The sequence below is a fragment of the Coturnix japonica genome, chromosome 2 (genome assembly GCF_054131305.1).
Source record: "Coturnix japonica strain WE chromosome 2, WE-NBRP24, whole genome shotgun sequence".
NCBI lineage: Eukaryota > Metazoa > Chordata > Aves > Galliformes > Phasianidae > Coturnix > Coturnix japonica.
The window spans coordinates 19,083,368-19,105,507 of NC_140664.1; the positions used below are offsets into that span (position 1 = coordinate 19,083,368).

The following is a 22,140-nucleotide window of genomic DNA, read 5'->3' on the forward strand; positions in this document are numbered from 1 at the left end:
ATGCAGGAAGTATCAAATTGTCCTTCTGGAACTGACAAATTGGTCTGTTGAATTATCTTAATTCTTTCAAAAATAAACAATATTAGGACTGTAGTAAAAAAAAACCAAAACACTTGAATGACAGAGCTAAGATGTGAGAAGATCCACTACATAAAGCCCTATATTCAGGAAGGAAGATGTTCTGAATAATTGTTCTCATTTGTCATTCACTCTGCCTTGTTATCAAACCTCTCTTGGTACTACATGAGCTATGAAACACCACCCATTGATGAAATGTTCCCTAAAGGCTGCCAGCTGTGCTACCATGGTCAACATCCCCCCCGAGCTAATAATACAGGATGCAGTTAGGCCTGCAGAGCAGTGCCCAAAGTCTTTACTTTTGCTTTGGAGAAATTTACTTAGGCTGGTACATGGAGAACTATGTCTCCTGACTCAAATGGCAGTTACCTCGAAGTTGGGGGGAATCATTACTTTCCCGGTAGGCACCTGAAGCACTATCTTCTCTCCTTCAAACAGCCAGAGGTCCCACTTGGACTGATTGATAAGCAAGGCCCATGGCAGGAGTTCTATCAGCAGAGTTTTAACACATGGTTTCCACACTGACAGCTTTACCCGCATTGGGCTGTCCCATTGGGAGAGCTGTTCACTGCTGTTTGGAAACAAACAAAACAATGAAGCCAAAGGAACAAAGAATGACTTTAAGATATGTGCTTATTTTCATTTCATTTTCAAAACCTTACCTTTTTGAAATAGAGGAAGAGTCTCCTCTTACCTAATCATTCTGGAACATACTGTTATGCTGCTAGAGTGAGCCTCTTGCAGGCGATAAAGACATACTTGTAGCGGCATAACCTCAACTTAAGTTTTGTCAATTAATTGAATGCCCTAGAAACAGAATTACTGCTATTCTCTAAGGGTAAACCTGTGACTTCTGCAGACATAAAATCAAAATCTTTATTTATTTTCCCCTCAACTCTTTTTCTGCCATTTCTGAGCTGAAACACAGATGCCAAATAAATAACCTCTGCAGCTTTTCAATGTAATCAAGGGCAGCCCCTATGCTTACTGAAAGTTTTTCCTGCCTGCAACCACTTCTGCAGCTTACAAATAGGAATTCTGTAATTACTGAAAACAGACTCTTAAAGTTGATTTCACAGGGCTGACTAAGCAAACAAGCACCATGCAAAGCTCTTGATAACAAAGAAAATGTTACATTTAAATAGCATTTCAGGGGGCATCTTTTGGATGGGGTGCTGGAAGCACAATAATAACTTTTCAAAACTGATACATTCTATAGCTAGTTCAGAAAATTCTGTTGCCTAAAAATGCATTCAGAATAATCTAATGAAGGATAAGATACAGTAAGCTTGAACTTTTAAGAAACTTACACTAGAGAGTAAAAAGCAAAATGTACAAGCTTTCACTAACTGTGCAATACATGGCTAGACCAGATCATACACATCACATTTTAGATCACTGAGATTATTTTAAATTAACGAGGAATCCAGGACAAGCTATGATATTTTCACAGCTGACTTAACTTTGACAGGACACAGCTCGATCTATTAATGTGAGTACAAAGTTCACTGAGGGTCTTGGTGATCCTTATTTTGATTAAGTAGTTGAGCTCTATGGAGTCTATTCTTGGTCAAGACACAAAACACTTACTGAGTTCCACTGTTAGGTCAATTGATTTAAATATCATTAACAAAGTTATATAGTAAAAAGAGATGAAGATAATAGCCTACTTAGATAAGATCAAAGATCCCCAGGCTAGTATTCTGACTCTTATACTGGTTAGTAACAGACGTCTACAAAACCCTGAAAAGACATCTGGCAGATACCAATGTACTGCCAGTACATTTTCCTGGCCTCCAACAACCTGTGAATTAGGTAGTTATTTAGTAGTAAGCGATACCTTTGTATTTAATGATATGGATGTAAAAATTTTAGTTAGCTTCCTAGATGCTTTATTCCAATTAACAATTTTATCTTGTAAAAGACCTCTATTTGAAAAGTCAACGTAATGACCACGAAGTACATTTAGCAAAAAACTACCTGTCTGAATCCTTCTTGTTATATGGCCATGCAGGCTGACGAGGATTAGCAGTGCCATAAAACTCGGACAGGATCTGGCTGACGTTGCCACCTGGGTGGGATTTAGTTGCTATATGTTTAATAAGCGTAGTTGAGATAGGGACTGCGCACTCTGACGGATCATCTTCCTCCCTGTCATTGAATACAGATCTGGTCATTCACGGAACAAGCTCAAGTATTAATAGCACTAACATTTTCTATAATGAAGATTAACAAGTGGGTTCTGCAAGAGAAACACTCTCAAAGTAATTGTGGATGAATTAAACAATGATGTCCACCAAGTTACCGAGCATATACAGATATGCATGAATTTGTTACGACACTTTAATAACATTTGTGTCTGAGACCCCAGGAACTGAAGAGTATTCTCAATCAATAGTCCAAGGGAATTCAAGATGGTTTTTGTTTTCTTTTGTTTACTAATACACAAAAATGTGGACAGTTTAAGCAAACAAATGACATCACATTCAGTTCAGTGATACTAAATGTATTATTTCCTATCCTATCACTCCAGGTAACACACACTTGTTCTCTTGTATCTCCTTCGCATACTCTGTACTCTTTGAAACACCGCACTAGAAGTTAAAGTGTAAATCATTTCTTCTTTTCAATACAAATGAATCATTTTCAAGGAAAGTGAATATTTTACCTGGCTTGAAATGTCAGGTGATGTATAAGATCAGGTTCTATATTTTGCAGTGCTTTCTCCTGTCCTTTCCCTGGAACCACTTGTGTTTCATTCAATCCTAGACTCCTTTTCTCTAAATGTATGATAATTGGGTCTGGAAGATGGCTCCTTACAATGAAAAGAGGGCTGAAAACAATCTACAAATGAAAAAAAAACACAACACTTTTATTCTCATTTTATTTCAGAATGACATCTGTTGAAACAAGCAATTAATAAGTCTTTCCAGTGGGTCATTCTGCCCTTAATTAATGACAAATAAATTGTCAACACTTAGGCTATAGAAGCATTACTTACTATTCGTTGCTGCACATGAGAGCTGGGCTCTAAGGTCAGAATGGTGCACCACACGTATGTAATCAAACTCTTTGAGGATGGCACCTGTATGCAGATAGATCAACAGCATTCTATTAAAATTATTCTAAGCTGATGATAATGAACATTTCATCATATCAAACAGAACTTTACATTTAAAGTTCTCAGTTCTCACAGACATTTTCAAACTTATATCTCAAGCATTTAATTCCAGACTTACCTGAATGACAGTGCTGTGTTCTGTATGGTTAGAACTCAGACATACATCTTGGGACCAGTCTTCATCTCCCACGGCCTTCACACTCAGTTCGGTGAGCTCGTTGTCTTCTAGGACAAATGAAGGCAGCTTTTGCTTGGCTGCGAGGCAGTTGATGTGCTCTTTAACCACTGCCTGTCCATCCTGACTAATGTAATGCTGAACCACCTTCAGTTCAATACTTTCCGAAAGGTAACTACAGACTGTCTGTCTTCCACAGATTAGGATCTAAAACACACAAAAATATTCAGCCCGTGTATAAACAATTGAAATTAAGAAAGGTCAGGATTGAATTACAGATAGAAAACGTGTACAGAAATAATCTCTATTTTAGCATTTTCATTCTGTTACATTTTCCTGAGCAATACTGAAGGTAGTAAATGGTAAATATTGTTTTTATTGCCCAAATGTATGTGCAATTTCATAGAAATCAGACATGAAGAATCTCAAATCAGCAGTATTGATCATGGCTGACATAATTCTGGCTTTGATTTTAAAAGCACCATGATGGTCTCTGAATGCTACATCCCTTCTAAATAGACACAGTGATATACTTCAGACATAACGCTTCCACTAATTCAGGACACTGGAACATGCAGAGATCCAGATTGTTAATGGTTGCTATTTTAAAGTTCATAATTCCACTAAATGGCTATGCCATTTAGTTGTTGCTGTTTATAACACACAAATTATTTCTCATAGAACATATACCTGTCTTTTTCTAAGCTGTACAAAGGAAAAGCATTCCATGTATATCTCCATTACAACTACCATTGTATGCTTTTCACTAATAAGGCTGTGCACCACAGCTACAACCAAACAAACTCTCAGCACAACTTTCAGTGAAGTCAGGAACTGCTCTTGACTGATCAGTTGTATTCCTGTTGTGCAACATGAGGCACTCTGACATACTCATGTTGTGCCCACCTCATGCTCTCTCTCCTGCCAGTGCAGACAAAATAACTGTAGCACTATTACAAATCTCTATACAAAGATATGATGTGAAAAGTTACTGTGCAACAACCCATTTTTAAAGGTTAATTTGGTTCTTACTTCATTCTATTTTAAGAAAAAGGCCTGAATTACATCCTAGAATACAAGTTTCTTAACAAAGTGAATTTCTTCGACTCGAGACCTTAACAAATCCAAGAAATTGTAGAAGTCACCAATGTCAGAATTTTCAAACCACACAAAAGTAAGTTTACTGAAACATGTGAAATATGTGGTGCTAACAGTTTTTACATGCTCAGATCCATACCATAATGGGTTCTTACAGAAGAGCTGTAAAAACTCCTTAAGTGTACCCAGAATACTGTTATACTTGCTTTTTTTTCAGGTCTTGTTAGGAAGGGAATAATAAGGTTTATTCATGAATAAACAATGGTTTAAGTTACTCAGATTAAGTTATTTTTTTCCAAACAGGATCAAATACTCACTTGTTTTTGTACTCCACTGAGCTGCTGAACCTTGATAATAAGTGAAGCTGTGCGGCCCTTGTACTGAATGGTACGGATAAAGGTCCCTGCGTTGTCCACACTGAATGGCTCAGACCACCGCCAGTTTCCCCAGCCTTCAATACAGATGTGCAACAGCTGGAAAGAGAACAATTACTACTTCAACACTAGCCAGCCTTGCAGTAAGATAGGAATTCCCATGACAGGGAAATATCCTTGTTTTAAAACTCAGCCATGCTAAGCGCACCAGTTCACTGAATCATTCACTCAATCTGTGATTTTAGATAGGAACAGAAGAATGGACAACACGCATTTCTGTAAATTACCTGTTTTAACTGTATGTTTATGGATGGAAAAAATCGAGCACACAACAGTTCAACATATGTTAGATAGACTAGAGAGTATAAAACAGGAAATAAGAGATTTTCTATACTGTATTTGAAATTATTCTAGAAATTCAATCTCCGCATTAGCAGCAAGGCAATATGGAGTGCAGGTCCATTTCTTTTGGCCTTTAGGGCAACAGAGAAGATTGCAAGCACCGCTGACCTCAGTAGAAGCATACAAATCTTTTTGTATGTATATGTGTCGAGCTCAGACCTACATACGTGTTAAACATATAAGAATGTAGCATATCACTGAGAGATGGGAAACATTTCATTTCTTATACAAATGTGGTGGCAAGTTCAAGCTTGACTGCATGAGAAGAAATTTTACTGCGTAATTATACTCCCTGTGTGATTTATTCCGGAAAAGGAGTGGCTTTTTTCCAGTTTAACTTAAATCACTTCCAGAGCAATATAGTCTTTCATCATTTGAAGAGCCTTTCATCTACTTACCCACCATACGCACTTACCTCTATCCCATGGAGATTCTTTAAGCCATAGTAGTGAAAATTGGTACTGTTCCATGTAGGTCAATGAAGTTACACAAATTTACGCCAGCTGAAGATCTGGCTATTTAGCTTTGCATAGATCTTTTGTGGCTGTGCAAACTTAAGAATGTGAGCTATATATATGGGATCAAAGCAATAGGAATTCTGGGTAAAATTTAGTCTTTGCAGAGGGCCAGCATAGAGTCTAAGCATCACTTAAGTCCTTCAGAACGGTTATATAAAGGCCTTGTGGGAGTTCTTTCTTGAGGGTTGAATTTCAGAGTGATTTTGCCCATCTGTCATTAATTAATGTAAGTAATTGGGAACAGGATCAGGCCCAGGTTTGATTATTTACACTAGCAAAAAATGAGACTTGTAAATATTATGTTCTCCCATGACTTGTTTCCAAAGACAGATAGCACTGTCCGTAGATCTGGCCAGTCGGACTTTGTGAATGTCTGGATGTTGTTTTTTTTCATTGTTTTAAGAAACAACCACAGCAACAACTTTCAGAGACATTACAACTCAGTAGCCTGTTTGCAATTTGCGGTATCCTCTGCACAAGTTACACACGGAACAAAAACATCCATTCAGTGGGTGGCTTTTGAATTTGTTAGAGTGATGACTGTTGCATTTAGATTCAAATTAGCTTTATGCTGGAAGCACAAAGGCTCGTGTGTGCCAGTGTGTGCATGGGCACGCGCTTGGGTACGCACATGCGTGGGCACTTACTTATATTCCAGAAGATGCTGAGGGAATTGTGCACTAGGGCACTCCAACTCGTAAACAAACACATTGCTTTGATACTTAAGTATTAGTTACAGAAAAGGAAAAACAAAAATAAAGAAGTTCAACTGCAGTGGCTGGAATCAGTTCAGTTTCTTACAGAGGCAGCTGGGAATAAATCTCATCACATCTGAACACTAAGAGAAACAAGGAAACTGTTTGCTTTGGAGAGACTGGTAGCTGGAAATGACAGCCAAGTAATGAGAAGAGGTACTAAGGCGGCACGCAAAATATAGCCTGCTCCAAAGATAGATGTCACACAAACGCCATAACTGATGCTTAGTTATTGCATGTAGCTCCAACATTAGGATGTCTCCCACCCTGCATAAACAGCTTTGCTCATGAGCTGCACGTTCCCAAAGAACATCCTGTCAGCTTTCACTGAGCACTCATTAGCTCGCAGACGACACATTTACTCATTTTTTTCATAGCACAACAATTAGCATACGTTTACATTCATGGTTCAGAAGGAAAAATAAAATAGAGATACTACTTTATGTTGAGAATCTCACATTTTCTAAGTATTGAATAGTAGCAAATACTACACACAACAGGGAACAACCTCCGTAAGCTATTTAATGACATAATAATATAAGAATTGCTTAAGTTTCCTATCGAGCAAAGAAACTGCATTCCATGAAAACACAAAGGAGATCTCCTGGTCAACCAGTTACTCGAATGAGAGATTTCTGGAAAGCACGGCTAGAAGTGATTAGCAAATGACACTAAGTGATCTAGAGATATATGGCAGGAAACAAAAATTGAAGTAATTTTAGAAAATTAAGTAATCAAGTGCGAACATTATGTTAGCAGACGTCATATTAGATGGTATTAGATGGTGTTCTAATGTTATAAACCTGACCTAATATACAGATTCAAGGTGATTGCCGTATAACCCCTTTCATTTATCAACCTTTAAATGCCAAGTATTTCTTAGAGGCTGTGCTTAAAAAGAAGTCCAACAACTAACACTAAGTATGGTATATACATTAGGAGGAAAGAGAACTCATTGCAAAAAGGTACAGAAAATATTCAGTGAACTTCAAGGACATTCTAACAAACATAATCCAGTGACAAATGACAATCTGGCATTTAGAGAGAATTTAAAGCAGACTACCTTTTTTACACATACTCATTTGCACCCCCATTTGCTGTTGGGAAACATATCAACAGATACTGCAGAGTTTTTTGCTTTGACTGGACTTCGGTGTTCTGGAGATTTCTTTTAAAATCCAAGCCATTATGGATTTCTGCCTTGCAAGGGAAAGAAATTGCATTCAGGAAGGCAGACTAAGATGAAGCTGTTCCTACTGGAGCAAATGGTTTTTTATCATTGTTCCTCACAGAACGTTTCTATGCACCTCTCAAAATCTGCTTAGGTTTTCAGCTAGATGTGTGGGTGAAGGATATGACCTGAGTAAATAAAGCTAAGTGTCATATGACAGGGCACGGAGGCTAAAATGGGGGATTAAAAATGAGACTAAGAATGGAGCCTGTCCAGAAAAGGCAGCATTTTCCAGCTGTATAAGTACTTTAAATCTTGTGCCCTCAAAATGCTTAGATACAAATTTATTTCTATTTTGCTTGTAACTTAGGTTCACTTCAGTTAAATGGTATCTTTTTTCCATGTGAAACTAGTAAATGCCTTCTGGGGAGAAAAAGAGACATTGCTGTAAACTCTGAGGGGCTTGAAGGAATCAGGTGAGGACCTGGTTAGTGGCATGGAAGCAAGGGGTTATTTTAAGAGATATGAGACAGTAAAATGGGATGATGCATGGGCAAGGAGGCAAATAGAGACCTAGAAATGGGAGCTGAATGGCACTTCAATTAGATTTGAAGTTAAAAAGTTGAAAAACTAATAGTGAAGGATGACTTGTATTTTTTGTTTTTCTTTAGGACACTTAGTGCAATGTGGCTCTTGACAAGAATTCACAATAGTAGTATCAAATAATATTTGGGAAAACAGCAAATGCAACCTTCATTCTTCTTACTGTCAACTGCAGCAGTCACCAAAAGGCTGAATATCATTTTGGCTTGATTTTCTCATGGGACCTGGGAGATCTGACCTTCTCTACTCCACCAGGCCTTGAAAGGCAAAAGGACAGAACAGGAGATGGAGGTCGCACTCAGTGGATAAACTGACCATCAGGGCTTCCTGTGAATCTCAGAAACCTGCAAAGAAGGCCTGAATCCCATAGGAACCAGCCAGCTCTAAACACTGTGGAATCGTCTTTTGGTTAAGGAACAGTAACCAAATTATGAGGATTCATGTGTCTCATAGACAACATCAATCTCTATCTGCCCCAGATATCATCTAGAAAGTAAGTTACACATAATATATTCTAGCAACTGATTTTGAATGCAAAATCCCAAAGGAAAGCAACAACACATTTCTCACTACTGAAATAGTGTAAAATAACATAAACTTCTTTTCTTTTTTTTTCTTTTTTTTTTCTTTTTCTTTTTTTTTTCTTTTGCCTGATGTTGTTCTTCAAATAACCTGGGGAGGATTATGTTAAGTACAAAAGGTTGTGCACAGCATCTGTAACATCCCTAAACAATAAAACAGGAAAAAATCCTCATAATAACCGATGTGTAAGTCACAGCTTCTAAGCTGAACCCACAGAGTACTGTATATCATCTTACACTTTACAGGATATAGCCCAATACCTGGAAGAATGGTCACATGGAAATAAATAACGATGAATTATTATCTTCCTGGAGATGCAACAAATGAAAATTTGACTTTTTTTTTCTTTTTTTTTTCTTCATAGGAGAAAGAGGAGGAGGATCTTAAAGCTATTTCCCAGTCTACAACTGCCCTTAAGACTGTTCATAACATTCCAGCAGAAGTCATGCTTTGCAGGCCAGCTATTTAAAACAATGGAAGAAATATTTTAAATGGATTCTAGTGCTCCAGTGAGGGCATTACTAATGTAGCAATTCTTAATACCTTTTCAAGAGTTTCTAGGTGTACCTTCAGAAGAATAGAAAAGCAAACTACAGAGATCTTTTCTCTTAAATTCCACCTGAGTGTCAATTAAAGTAGCACAGATTTCTTTTGGGGATACTTACCGAACCTTGATAAAAAAATGAATGTATGCAGTTTATAATCAATAACCTGATCACATTCTCACAGAAGCCATTGCTCAAATCAAAATACAAAGTGACTTTTACCCACAGCATCTGTTGCTTCAAATTAAGGACAGAGTATACGGAAAATGGGCTGTTGTTACAATGCCAGGTGTGAGAAAGTGAGCAACTGAGCAGAATCAGCGTGTTACAGACATTTTTGCTGTTTATTTGCAAGCAAACAACCTCTGTAGAATACATTTGGGGTACTCTCATAAGAACGGTTGGTTTTTACATTTGCTGTGATCCCTGGTGGGACTCTGGGACTGCCTACTGTCTTGCAAGACAGAATTCCTTCACCCTGAGTAAATTGCTAGGAAGATCTGATCTCTCTTAACTTCAGAGTTTCACCCTATGTATCATGTGCTCCAGTTCTAAAAAACACAGCTGTCTTGGAGACAAACATGACTTTTGACACAACTGGGGCCCATCCCACAAAGCAACGTGAAGATCAAGATAAGGAGCACAGACTGGATCCAATAATAACGGAGAGGCCAGCGGTGTCTGTGGAGCACTGGAGTGATGTAGCTTCTCTTCCTTTTTAATGATATCTCACAGACCTCTAACTTTCATTAAAATCTGCAACAGGAACTCACGAGGTCTGGCAACTTTTGCTGGAACTGCTTAAAGCTTCAAATATCATCAGTTTTGGACTTACCCCAGCTCTGAAAAGGGCTATATACTGGGGGTGTCTTCTCCCCAAGGAGGGTCAAAAACTCATGAAATCTGAGGAAAACATGGGAGATAGAACAGAGCAAAAGGAAGAGCACCGGCCCTCAGACTTATTACTGAAATATTAGCCAAACTAGTGAGACTTGCAGGAATTGGAGCAAAAGTTAAAAGGGAAGGGTTAGGTTTGCTGAAATTCAGACAAACCGGGCTGGGAAAAACCAAATGGAAGAAGGAGCCTAAGCTTAAGCCAGACAACGAGAGGGACAGCACCAATAATTGATCAAGCCAAATCCTTGCTGTGCTATAACTGTTTTCTGGACATTAGAAAATGGAATGATTTTAAATTGTAGCCTACTGTAACTTCAATAATACTGATTTCAAATACAAGTGAAGCACTATAAAACTATCAGCTACTAGAAAAATAATGTATTGTAGGTAACACGTAATTATGTTAAATAATTCAAATGGGTAATTACTGCATCTCTCACTATGCTTAATTAGCAAAAGAAAAATTGAGAATTTTATTGATGTGAATGTAAAAGAAATACAATCCTTTTAAAACTATTTATTTTCATCTAACTGAACTGCCTTGCCATACTAAAAAAACATTTTGCAGAGGTTAAATAAAGTATTTCATGGCAACCGCTGCTTCTTAGTGCCTGTGTAACAAGAAACATGAGCCAGCCAAAGTTGTGCAAGTTGGTTTTCTTTCCCAGTAAGAGAATGTGGTATCTAAGACCTTGTCCTAACTCATTTTATCCCCAAGTGTAAGTCAAGTAAGTCAAGTATGAACTAATGCCTGGAGGGAAGTCCCTGACTCCAGAAGTATGGATTATTTCACATTTATCTTACAATCTGCTCTCAGAGTTCTTAAAATTCACTAACTTGGCAAGTTGGGAATTATCATGAGAAATGAAACAATTTCATAACTATGAAGTCATCTAGCATTCCATGAATATGACACTGGTAGGGTCTGTCCATGCTTGGGCATTATTCTGACCTTTGGGTAATAACACTGCTAGATGGAAACAATTAGAAAAGTGCCACAGCATAATGGGTACAATCTGATGTCTTAATTGAGGAGTTGTTTTCATTTCAAGGATTTGTATTAATCATTAAGAAATTTACACATGACAACATTTGTAATAATCTTTAAACAAACCTATTTCTTATGACCTAAAATGATTGTGCTGTTTAGGCTGTTTAGATGAACTGCCCCTTGGAAGCGTGCTATATTTACAGCAATTCACATTTAACATTAACCAAATGAACAAAGCTTACAGATGGATGCCAAGATTCTCTAACCTTTGTAAAGAAAATTTGCTCCTATCTCACAGTGTGTGGAAAGCATATGCTTCCATATATTTTCAGCGGGATTACCTCAGTGCTATTTTTTAGTCTCTAAATTTCCCAGCAAGTGATGGCTGTTGAAAAATGTGAAAAGAGCAGTAATACTCTTGAAACTATTCCAAGGGCTGGGACAAGCGGGGCAGAGCCCCCCTACTGGAAGAGTGTGCTGGCCAGCCACGAGGTTAAGTCAGGAATAGGCTGATAGCCTCAGCATCTCCTGGGACATGGGAATCCAACATGACATTCATGATTGTTTATCAGCCCAGTTCTTCAGAAAATCTGAATCTGACCAGAGCAAAATGGAATGGGAAAGCCCTATGGCAGTACTGTGTTCCAGATGAAAGAGTGAATATCTGAAAAATGAATCTTAGGTTCTTACTGTCACTTCATCCAGGCCCTAATGTATGACTTGGTTTTCTTCTAGACTTTTTACCTTTCATTTTATTTGATATAAACCTTTCATAGTACTCATGAAGACTCAGTGTTTTGCACAGTTCAAGCCTGTGCCCAAAATGATAAGCTGAACATCAGTATTTTATTGGCTGGCTAATAAAACATGTAGTGCTGTGGTCGTTGGCAGCTGGGCTGCAAGTGACATAAAGCATTAGTCACATGCTACAGTTTTACTCTCCCAATTTTCACTTTCCAAAAGTCTCCAAGTTGCACCATTATAACGAAGTACATCATTACTAGAATCCACTATCATCAGATGCACACAACTAGTGGAATGATTATCAAAGCCAGATTCCCCCAGGCTGAACAATCTTAATCAGAAAATGGATAAGAAAAAATAACTGGGAAGTCTTACTGAGTTCCGTTTTTATTTATAATTGCTTTAAGCATCTTCTTCTCTTTCCATGTGTTTATTAAAAGTTTAACTTTTTTTTTTTCTTTTCTTTTTTTTTTTTCTTCTAAAAAAGCAAGTGATTATTGGTTATGAAAAATGGGTCACATTTTGCTGGCTTTCTACGACAAGCCCTGCTGTTCTCCTTCACATGACTGGAAGCAGTTCTGTCAGTTGTAACCCAAATGCCAGTAAGTACTGTCAGCTGGTGGAGGGGGATCCTGCCTATCCCTCTGACCCAGGACTGAGAACAGTCACCCATCTGAGTTGACAAGAGATGTGCAGAGCTCCAGTGTCTCTGCAAATCTCTGAAGGCACATAGAGTTTATAGGAAATCCCCTGATGGTGGGGTTAAGATGGCCCATTATTAGCCTGCCTTCAGTTCCATGTCTGCCTTAAGTGTTAACTGCAACTGTTTACTCTGGCTGCGTTTCCTTTGCGCAGATTACAGCATTCATGTAAAATTCAGTAGTTCTGCATATCCACTGACATACGAACAAAAACCACAGTAAGTTTGTCATCTCTGTTTCCCAGTGAAACTTGAAACTCGTCGACAGTAGGAGTGGGCACAACTCCTGTTTAGAATTACCATCCAAGCTGCACCTTCTTTTTCATGTGTTAGGGCTGCTATTTCCCAAGGCTCTACAGGAGCTGGGAACCCACAGCCACTACACTTCTCCTAGATTCTGCAAAAGGATCAGCAACTCTTCAGTGCAGCACTGCTGCTCATCAGGAAGAAGTGGCACAGGTCTTCTGTGTGCCATTCAGCAGTAGACAAGAAAAGTATAAAGAGAGAAGAAATGGTTTTGCTGCCCCATGAGTATCTTCTTTCAGATTTGATTTCTTGCCCTAGCCTGAATCAAGAAGAAAGGTCCACCCTTCAACAACACTTAAGGAAACCAACAAGTCAGTTTCATAAAAATACTGATAATTTAAAATTATCTTGTTTTAGTTTCAGTGTTTATCCTTTAAAAAAAGAAAAAAAGAAAAAAGCAGATACTGCTTTATTTAAACTATTCTGGTGATTTCAAATCTTTTCTAATGCAAACACATGCTGAGCTGGGAGATCTGTCCAGTTTGACCCTGTTCTGCAAACAATTTCAGTGAACAGATGCTTCTGGTAAAAACAATTCATTAAAAAAATTCCCCAAATCTCTAATGTACATCACAGAAAACAGACACTGATCACTTAGTTATAAAAACCTGGCAAGCAATCTTCTTTTGCTTTTTTTCAGAAGCTCCAGCTTCCACAAGCGCTCAGTACTGCAGAAGGCTGTTGTGCACATGCAGATCCACCTCTGAATAACTTCTAAATACTTCTGTCTTTCCTCAGACTTTGTTTACCTTTTCCTTCTGATGCAGCCACAGTGTGTGGCTCCTGGAGGAACTGGAGCATTACGGGTAGTGCAGACCATGCAGAAAATCAATGCCTAAAGCCAGCATTCAGCTTTAGCAATCACTGCATTTGCAGGGCTGTTCATGACATACCTGTGGGGACTTGTGAGAGCGCCAGCTGTACTGGTGACTGTGGAGACTAGCCAACAAAATATTTTCATCAGTATCCACCTGGCCAAATCGCAGAGTCTCCTGTGTGTCATTACAGATCACAAAATGGCTGAAGACCAACTCCTCTGCCTCGGGGCATTGATTCTGAAAGGAAAAGAATTTGAAAGCCAATAAGCATCAGATTAATTGCAAGACATTTGGCAGCTGTCTGCCCAGCGGTGACTGCTACAACACAGAAATACTTCACGATCTCTTGCCGTTAGCTTCGGTCCCACAGTACTCTACCCTCAGCAAATTCAGTGCTCGGTTTGAAAAAATATATGGAAGAACACATTTAACTTCATTTGTCTGTAATGCAAATCTTTAACATTTAAAAATAACATTTCCTAACATGAATAAGATTTCTACAAAATTAATCTTGATGGCAAGTGGTGTGTCACAAAGCGCAGAGAGACACTACAGGTTAATGTGGAGACTATTGATAGATATGAAGAGGTTTCTCTATGTTTGGCAGTTCCTCCATCAGGCCAGGAGCTGCACTGCCTCTTCCCTAGCTGCTGTCTTTCCTTGAAATGTTGCTGTGGGTCTGAAGACTCTCCCTCCAAACATGGCAATGCTTAGAAAAATAAATAAATAGCAGGACCTATGGGGAGAGTATTTGCACAGCTCCACAAGGTTAGTTTGAAGATACACTCATAGTCCGAAATATTCAATAGTCCAATATGAAAAATCAAAATGTTTCACAAGTTTTAAAAGTATCTTAGGTTTTACAATAATGTTTCTCCCATCTACCGCATCCTTCCATTCCTCCCTTTCCGTTTTTCATCTGGATGCTTGTCAATCTGTTGAGGCAATCCATGTGGTAGTCATAAAAATTACCAGAGCTACAGGTCTCCAATCCCTGAAGGCACAAAATATAATCCCCTGTACAGGGAAGGTCAAAGTGTGCTGACAATTTGATTTGGAGATCATCTCTCATGTACTTCTGTCCTGGTCACTACTGTGCTGGCATGTCGCACTTACAAGCAACTATAAAGCAACCATAACAACTGCTGTAAGAAAGCAATATTCGGACAGTCTTCATGCAGTCTAATGGATGTAATATAAAAAATTCATCTTCTTGTGCTTTTCATTACCTCTCTTTGACTCATCTCTCCTAGCACACACTTTTGACAATGCTTTATTATTGGTTGGTTCCCTTCTCCCCACAATACAGCCCAGCTGTTCTTTCTCATCCTTACTTCCTGTGACGTTTACCCAAACTTATGGGATCTCTGTGGTCAATGAGAGCTGATTCTATTTCCCCCCTTGCCCTCTCAGTGGACCTTTTAAAAAGACATAATGAAGCTAGCACCTCCTCTGTCTACGATCATATGGGTCTCCAGTTCTTTGATAACAATGTGGCTGAAAGCCTGCAGAAATTCAGAGATCAAAATAGAAAGAGAAAAATATTTCCTGATAGGTCCCTGTGGATCCATAGTTATTCATGAAAAACAGTTTGGTACGTTGAAGAGTTTTTCCAAAACGTGAACGTGTAAAGGATGTCTAATTTAACATCCTTGAATGCACACTCAGTGCTGTTACTAGTGTCAGAAGAACCTAATGTGCACATCTATGGACAGGTAGCGATTCCTTTTGTGACCAAATATCCAAACAGTCAGCTGTGGGCATCTGCATGGAAAAATATTCACTCTGGAGTATCTGATCATGAGAATATTCAGATTAAAGCTTTTCTCCAAACCTCAAGAATTCTGCATAAGATCAGGTAACTCCCGTGGAAAAAAATATTAGCAGAGCATATCCCAATTTTTCAAAGCAGTAAAACTCATTACAGGGTTTACGTCCGTATCACATGCAGTAGCAGACTGGAGAATGCTAAAGGCTGACATTTACAGTGCCACTTCAGAACACACAGTTTATTTTGGCATTTTCTAGTGGTGGATCTATGTCTTTTTACTGTCAAGCTGCCATACCCACATACCCATAAGTCTACCACAAATATATTTTCCTGTTACAGCTTTGCAAAATGTTCATTTAAAACGGGAGGATTTACCATCCATTGGGCTCAGCATGTTGTTATAGTCAAACCTAGATGCAAACCCCAGGGAATTTAAGAAAATTGCTTTACTCTAATGGATTTTTCTCACTGATTATGCAAAGAAAAAAAAAAATAAGATGACAACATTTCTTTTACCTGAATGTAACTGTGAAACCAGGTTAACACACACAGTAGGTTCTGGTATTTTTTAAAGTGAATAGGGAATATGTAGTAAGCTTAATGTTCTGTCTTGAGCTTTTGGCACACATAGAACTCCTCACTTGTACTGGGGGCATGTGGTCACACCAGGAATTATTAGTGGATTTGTGTACTTGTTGGTGCTGATGAATGACTGCATCATTATCCTTAAATGTGACACTTGCTACTGGAATCCAGGGTTTTTAACAGCAACACGTCTCAGAATCAGCAACAGAGATATTTTAAGCTCCATTTTGTAACAATCCCAGAGTTTTAACCAAGGAAACAGCAAGATTTGCAGAACAGGGAGCTGCTCTGTGCTAGAAGGCTTAAGAGGCAGCTGATGATGCTTCAAGTCTTGATAGTAACAGCTGACTAAAGGATTAGCAAGGAAACTTGGGGATCCTTTAGCTCAGTGCAACAGCAATTTGTTATGCAGGCTGGGCTCTAGGTAACTCTTATTTTCCTTGCAGTAAATAAGCGAGATTTTCCTCTGGTAGAGTACCACCCATGCTTTTCAGTCCCTATTGCATCCGTCATAGGAAACTGCACCCCAAATTTGCTGCTGAAATCTGGCAGTAGAAACTTCTGGGGTGGGCAGAAAAGGACAAGCAAAATAAAAATCAGAAGAAGAATGGAGTGAAGGAATACTGACTGATAAAAGGGAATGTAAAGAAACCAGACGTAATAAAAATAAACAGAACCGAGCCATTCTCGTGGCAGTGATGGTGAAGGGTGGAATGACGACTCCAGAAGCTGAAAACACCTAAGTCTGAATGAAGGGGAAAAAAAAAGTAAGAAAAAGCCCTCCCTGAATTAAAACTGCAAATCAAAAGAATCAGCTAAAGATCTCCAGCCTGAATCAGAGATTAGAGTCAGTTCCTAGGGGATAATTTCCTGCCCCTCTTTAGATCATTTTTCAGCTGTTCTTTGCTCTCTGAGAGGCCTGGAAAGCGTCTCTCATTTATTGGGCTTTCAAATATTTTGTGAATTCTATTTGGTGAGAGGAAAAACACCCCCCATAATACGAGTCACCAGGCTTTGCCTGTCTCGGGGCTTTCTGCTCACGTCTCAGCTCACAGCTATTTCAAAGCATTTCTGGATCTGGAAACAAACCATAAAAGCGTAGGCCTCTTTATGTGCACCAAGTTATTTTCTCTATGTGCTTCACAAGCTACCGAAGACTTGCACAAGCACACAAGGTCTCTCTCTGCTGTATTTTCTAGTGTTTTTTAAGGGACACAAGGCCTCCAGCAATTTGTTTTTATCTCAGAGTTCCTCTAAGAGAAAGAACATTCTTCTTCCTGTTGTTTAAACTTTAGCACAACTTCATTCTAATCTACAACTGTACTCTGAAACTACATGCAAATTTTTCTGTACCGGTTTCCTTTGCTCTTTGTGCTTGTGGTGGAAAGACAGGGAAACTCCTGTGATCACAGGTGTCATTTTGATGGATCCCAGCTTGTTAAGAAAACTTATGCAACTGCTAACAGAAAGGTTAAGGACCAAGCAGACCTCAAGGAAAAGAAGTCCTAGTGGTTGAAAGCAGCAGGTTTAAAACAGGAGCTTTTACAACTTCGGAGGGGTTTAGGAAAACATTTACACTGGGAGACCACAAAGGAATAGTTTTTCCTCAGGAATACTCGCTTCAAGCCGTACCTGGGGAGCTGTTTTCTCAGCTGACCCCACAGAGATATCAAAAAGCACTAACACCATAAAACCATTTGTGAAGGCTTAAAGTCCCAAACAAGGGGAGTGAATAAAAAAAAAACCCAAACAAACCCCGCACTGTACGTTGACAGAGAGAAGCATTTTCTATTTCACTTGGTTATTTAAATAATAAAGCCAATCAATAACAATCCTCAATTTCTCCACACAATTGCTTGATTGATAAAACTTGGCTATTGCTTTTGGCATGCATTAGCCTGGTAAGGCTTGTATTTAAACAGAGATTCCATATTAGACAGTGAAGTATATCAAAAGGGGAAATCATTTTTAAAAAGTGCTAATCCTCTCAGATTTTCAGCATGTGACTTAGAAGTATAAGTGAGTTTAATGCCTGGTGTTTTTTAGGCTTAATCTACTTTCAAAATATTCATTACTTAAAGAAAAATTAGTCCATATCTACTAAAAAAGACACGGACAGAGGCTTCTGTTAATCTCGAGCTATTGACCTAGAGGTGCAGGGCCAAATTGTTTCATACTTCATCTGCCTGTCCACTGACTACAGCATCACTTGTTTCTGATATTAATCCAGTAAAAAAAATATGCGGAGAATTCAAATAACCCTTCCTGCTGATTAAAATCCTGTTTCTAGTTGGCAGCATTTGTATCGTATTTTGTGCGAACAGCAGACATGAAACTATGCTTATCGTTGCAAAATTCCTTCCTTCCCCGTGCAGTGCTCCCCTCTGCACCGACCTGGAGGCTGAGCTGTATACAAAACATCTTGGTAACAATTAATTTAATAAGCTATTTTGAACCCACTTGTGTGTTAACTGTTCCCTAATTTCAAAGCGGTGCGAGTTTTCAATCTCAAATACTCAGGGCTCAATACCCACCACATCAGAACATGGTGGCAAGTACCCTTGACATGAGAGGAAACGAGAAAATTACAGCAACAATTACAGAAGTATATCCTCCTGTGGCTCATGTTAACATTGCCAAATCCGTGTATAAATCAGTACCAACTATTCATAGAATGTACCTGTCAGCAATATACTATGCGACATATGGCTCTACTTAATCAAATATACAATTCCATTTTTTCAACTCTGAATATTCCTTCAAGGCACAGAGTAGTCAGTCACTCATTCACACTGTGATGTGGTTTAAAACATTTAAATATTTATGCACCATATTTTATTTATATGTATAACTATGTCTCAGAGACCCTTTTTTTCCCCATCCAAAGAGGAAACTGACCTTTCTGAAGGCCATTTTGCAGTAGTTGCCACACATGTCTTAGATGAGGGACTAGTTCTAAGTCAGATATATTTTGGCTTTAAATAGCCTACCAAGGACTCTTTTCTACTTTCTATGTTTGTTTTTTATTAAAAGCATTGTTCAAAATATGACAAAAAACAGAAATTGGAGCTACAAAGATTTTTGTTCACATTGATATTTGAGCCAGCTGTAAAGATTTAAATCACACTAGATCTTGTTTTATGAATGTCCTTTTGCAACAAGAAAACCATGGAATGCCCTTAAAAAGAATTTTTTGATATAAAACAGATGTTTTATCCTTTTTTGGAGGCTTTGTTATTGTAGTGCCATGATAGGTAATTAATTCCCAGGCTCCACATAGGTCTTCAAGCAGATGAAGAGAATGATTTGATTTCAAGGCTATAGTGAAATAAGGGAATTACAGGCCTTCGAGGGGTCATTGCAGAAGCAAGGTTCTTTACGCTGCGACTGGCTTCAGCCATTAATGCTGTTTGTAGAGAATGTAACGTGAAACTAGTGCTGAACTTCAGTATGGATAGAAGTAGTAGCTGGAAACAATATGCTCTACAACTTAAAGTGAGCTGTGCTTACATATCATGCACCACTCACCTTTTCATACATTAACAGAAGGTTACACATTTCAAGACCAAGATTCTGTTTAGTTTGATACAAATCCATGTAATTTCACCAAAACTCAAGCTGTCCAGGCTACATTTAGCAATCAGCGCCGACTAATTTTCACTGCTACCATGAAACACTTTGAGTATAAACTAAAGATTTTATATCTCGGACTTCTTCAAATGAATTTAATTGGTTTCCCCATTTGCAATTAAATCAATCACCTTTGCTAATATACATCTCTACATATTTTTGCGCTATTGGATTTGCATACCTGCTGCCAAGCTTGAATTGCTGTATTTAGAGAGTGAATTGCATATTGGCCAAAAAGGATTAAAATGGGGTCCACCATTATTGTGCAGTCCAACAGCCTTCCTCCTGTGCCACCGGAAATAGCAATCTGCCCCCAGATTTTGAAAGGCTTCACAACACTCTGCATAGTCACATTTCGGCACTCCAGAAGTTTACAGTCAGCTTGCGTGGAAAACTGGAGCTCCTGGAACACTGACTCATCACTCCACTGACGAAGATAAACATGGGGCTCATCAAAGGAAATTATCATGTATTCTAGTTCAGATGGCATATTCTTATCAGATAAAAACGGCTGAAGAAACTTTGGTGGTGCTGAAAGGCAAAAGAACAAACAAGACTTTAGTAGAACATCAGTACTGCCATATCATGTATGGTTTTGCAAATTATTTTTAACGGCGTGTACTTATGATGAAAACAAGTGAAGAGTGCAAGCATTTCTGAAATCTGAAACTAATCCTGTTCACACCATTTATTAGACTTTAAATAGTACTACAACAAATCGTAGCTGTGAAAAATGGAATTGTAAATTAAAATTGTCTCATGCAAGAGATCCGCCAGCCAAACTCTTTTACCTGCAAACCACACAATACACTGATTTGCACCTATTCGGAGCAAAGATAACATTAGCTATGGCAGATGCACATGAAGTTCCACATATAGCTCATTATAAATACAATAAAAATCGGCAATATAATATTTGTTGCAATGTGATTGTGCAGGCTAACAGGCTCCACAGTGAAAAATGTCTTCACAGCAGTAATAGAGTAATTCGGAGCACAAACATATTGAGATGCAGCATATTAACTCATAATACTGAAAGTTAAACAAAAGTGCCCTGAGACCAAAGTATGAGAAATATATCATTAGAAAGATTTCATTGTGTTCACTGAAGTCTCAGTCCGGCAAAGTGCTGAGCGTTGTGGCAGCAGACACTGCAAAGCACGTACAGTGCTTTGTAACATTAAGTGTGCAAGTATTTCCATTGATGCTATTATTTATATTGCTAGAACAACTCATATGCTTAAAATTAGCATATGCTCAAACGCTCTACAGATTTGGAACCAAAACACTCATCACTTTCCAGGATCAAGCCCAATTATACTATAAAAGTGTAATGGATACAATAAGTGTTGTGCTCCCTTCGTGTATAACACAGCATAGCAGAGCCTCAAATCTCAAGGTCTTTAGGTGCTATAACAGCAACAGCAGCATCAGCATAAATTCAGTTGCTGTTGAAAAAAAAAAAAAAAAAAGAAAAAAGAAGAAGAAACAGCTGGGTTTGATTTTAATCCGATTTTTTTGCTTTTTCCAGCATATGCAATTTTAAAGATTGGACATCTGGAAACAGAGTGTAACAGTGAGGAAGATTATGTACTGATAGAGGTAGCTGATAGACAAGTAATTACTTGCTAGATGTTGAGTGTCAGGCTTGGTATGATTTGATAATGGTTCTTGCAAAAAACCAAAAATTATTCCCGCACAAAGCTGGTCCTGTCAAAATTATCTAAGATATTTGCTCATCTTCCACGGAAAGCATTCCTGGCATTTGAAAATCGGACAATAATCTAAAGAGCTCTTGGAATGTATCTGCCATTAATGCAATGACAGAGAGCACTGAACAAAAACAGATGCAGCTCCAAAAGTGATCGTAATTGAAATAACAGTTAAATCTGCAGTTCTCAGAGCTCTTCCAAGGAATTCTTACTAAGGGGGTTGCAAAGTCTTCGGTTATTTTAATAGTACTGTTAATATACTGGAAAATTTAGAAGATCAAATTCATCCACTAAGATGGCTCAAAAATGAAGTGGCACCTGCTGCTACTAATCAGACTAAGAAAACTGGACTGCTTCTACAGTTACCCATTCCTGAGGGAGGAAGGGGGCTGACCAGCCAGCCGCACTGCTTATGACATGTATTTGCTCAGTGCACAGAACAGAAATTAAGAGTTCTACCCTGAAGTCCGGTAGCCGTTGGTGACTTATTTCAAGAATGGGAAATGGGGCAACAGAGAGCAAACTGACAATTAAGCAGTAAATATGAACTATATGCTTTAATTA

At 38.5% G+C, this 22,140-nt stretch overlaps 1 protein-coding gene across 11 annotated transcripts in view; it reads right to left on the reverse strand.

Moving 5' to 3' along the window:
* The window catches only part of VPS13B (vacuolar protein sorting 13 homolog B), a 394,840-nt gene that overhangs the window by 33,987 nt on the left and 338,713 nt on the right, over positions 1 to 22,140 (reverse strand). For all 11 annotated transcript variants that reach the window (XR_014942476.1, XM_015856027.3, XM_015856030.3 and 8 more), the window contains 8 exons: positions 20,046 to 20,395; positions 13,954 to 14,115; positions 4,790 to 4,945; positions 3,318 to 3,581; positions 3,080 to 3,163; positions 2,747 to 2,922; positions 2,059 to 2,229; positions 448 to 649 (listed from right to left, as the gene is read on the reverse strand). Coding sequence is in view for 10 of the 11 variants with exons in the window: in XM_015856027.3 (XP_015711513.2) it covers positions 448 to 649; positions 2,059 to 2,229; positions 2,747 to 2,922; positions 3,080 to 3,163; positions 3,318 to 3,581; positions 4,790 to 4,945; positions 13,954 to 14,115; positions 20,046 to 20,395 (1,565 nt within the window). In the remaining variant the exon portion in view is untranslated. The remainder of the gene's footprint in view (positions 1 to 447; positions 650 to 2,058; positions 2,230 to 2,746; positions 2,923 to 3,079; positions 3,164 to 3,317; positions 3,582 to 4,789; positions 4,946 to 13,953; positions 14,116 to 20,045; positions 20,396 to 22,140) is intronic.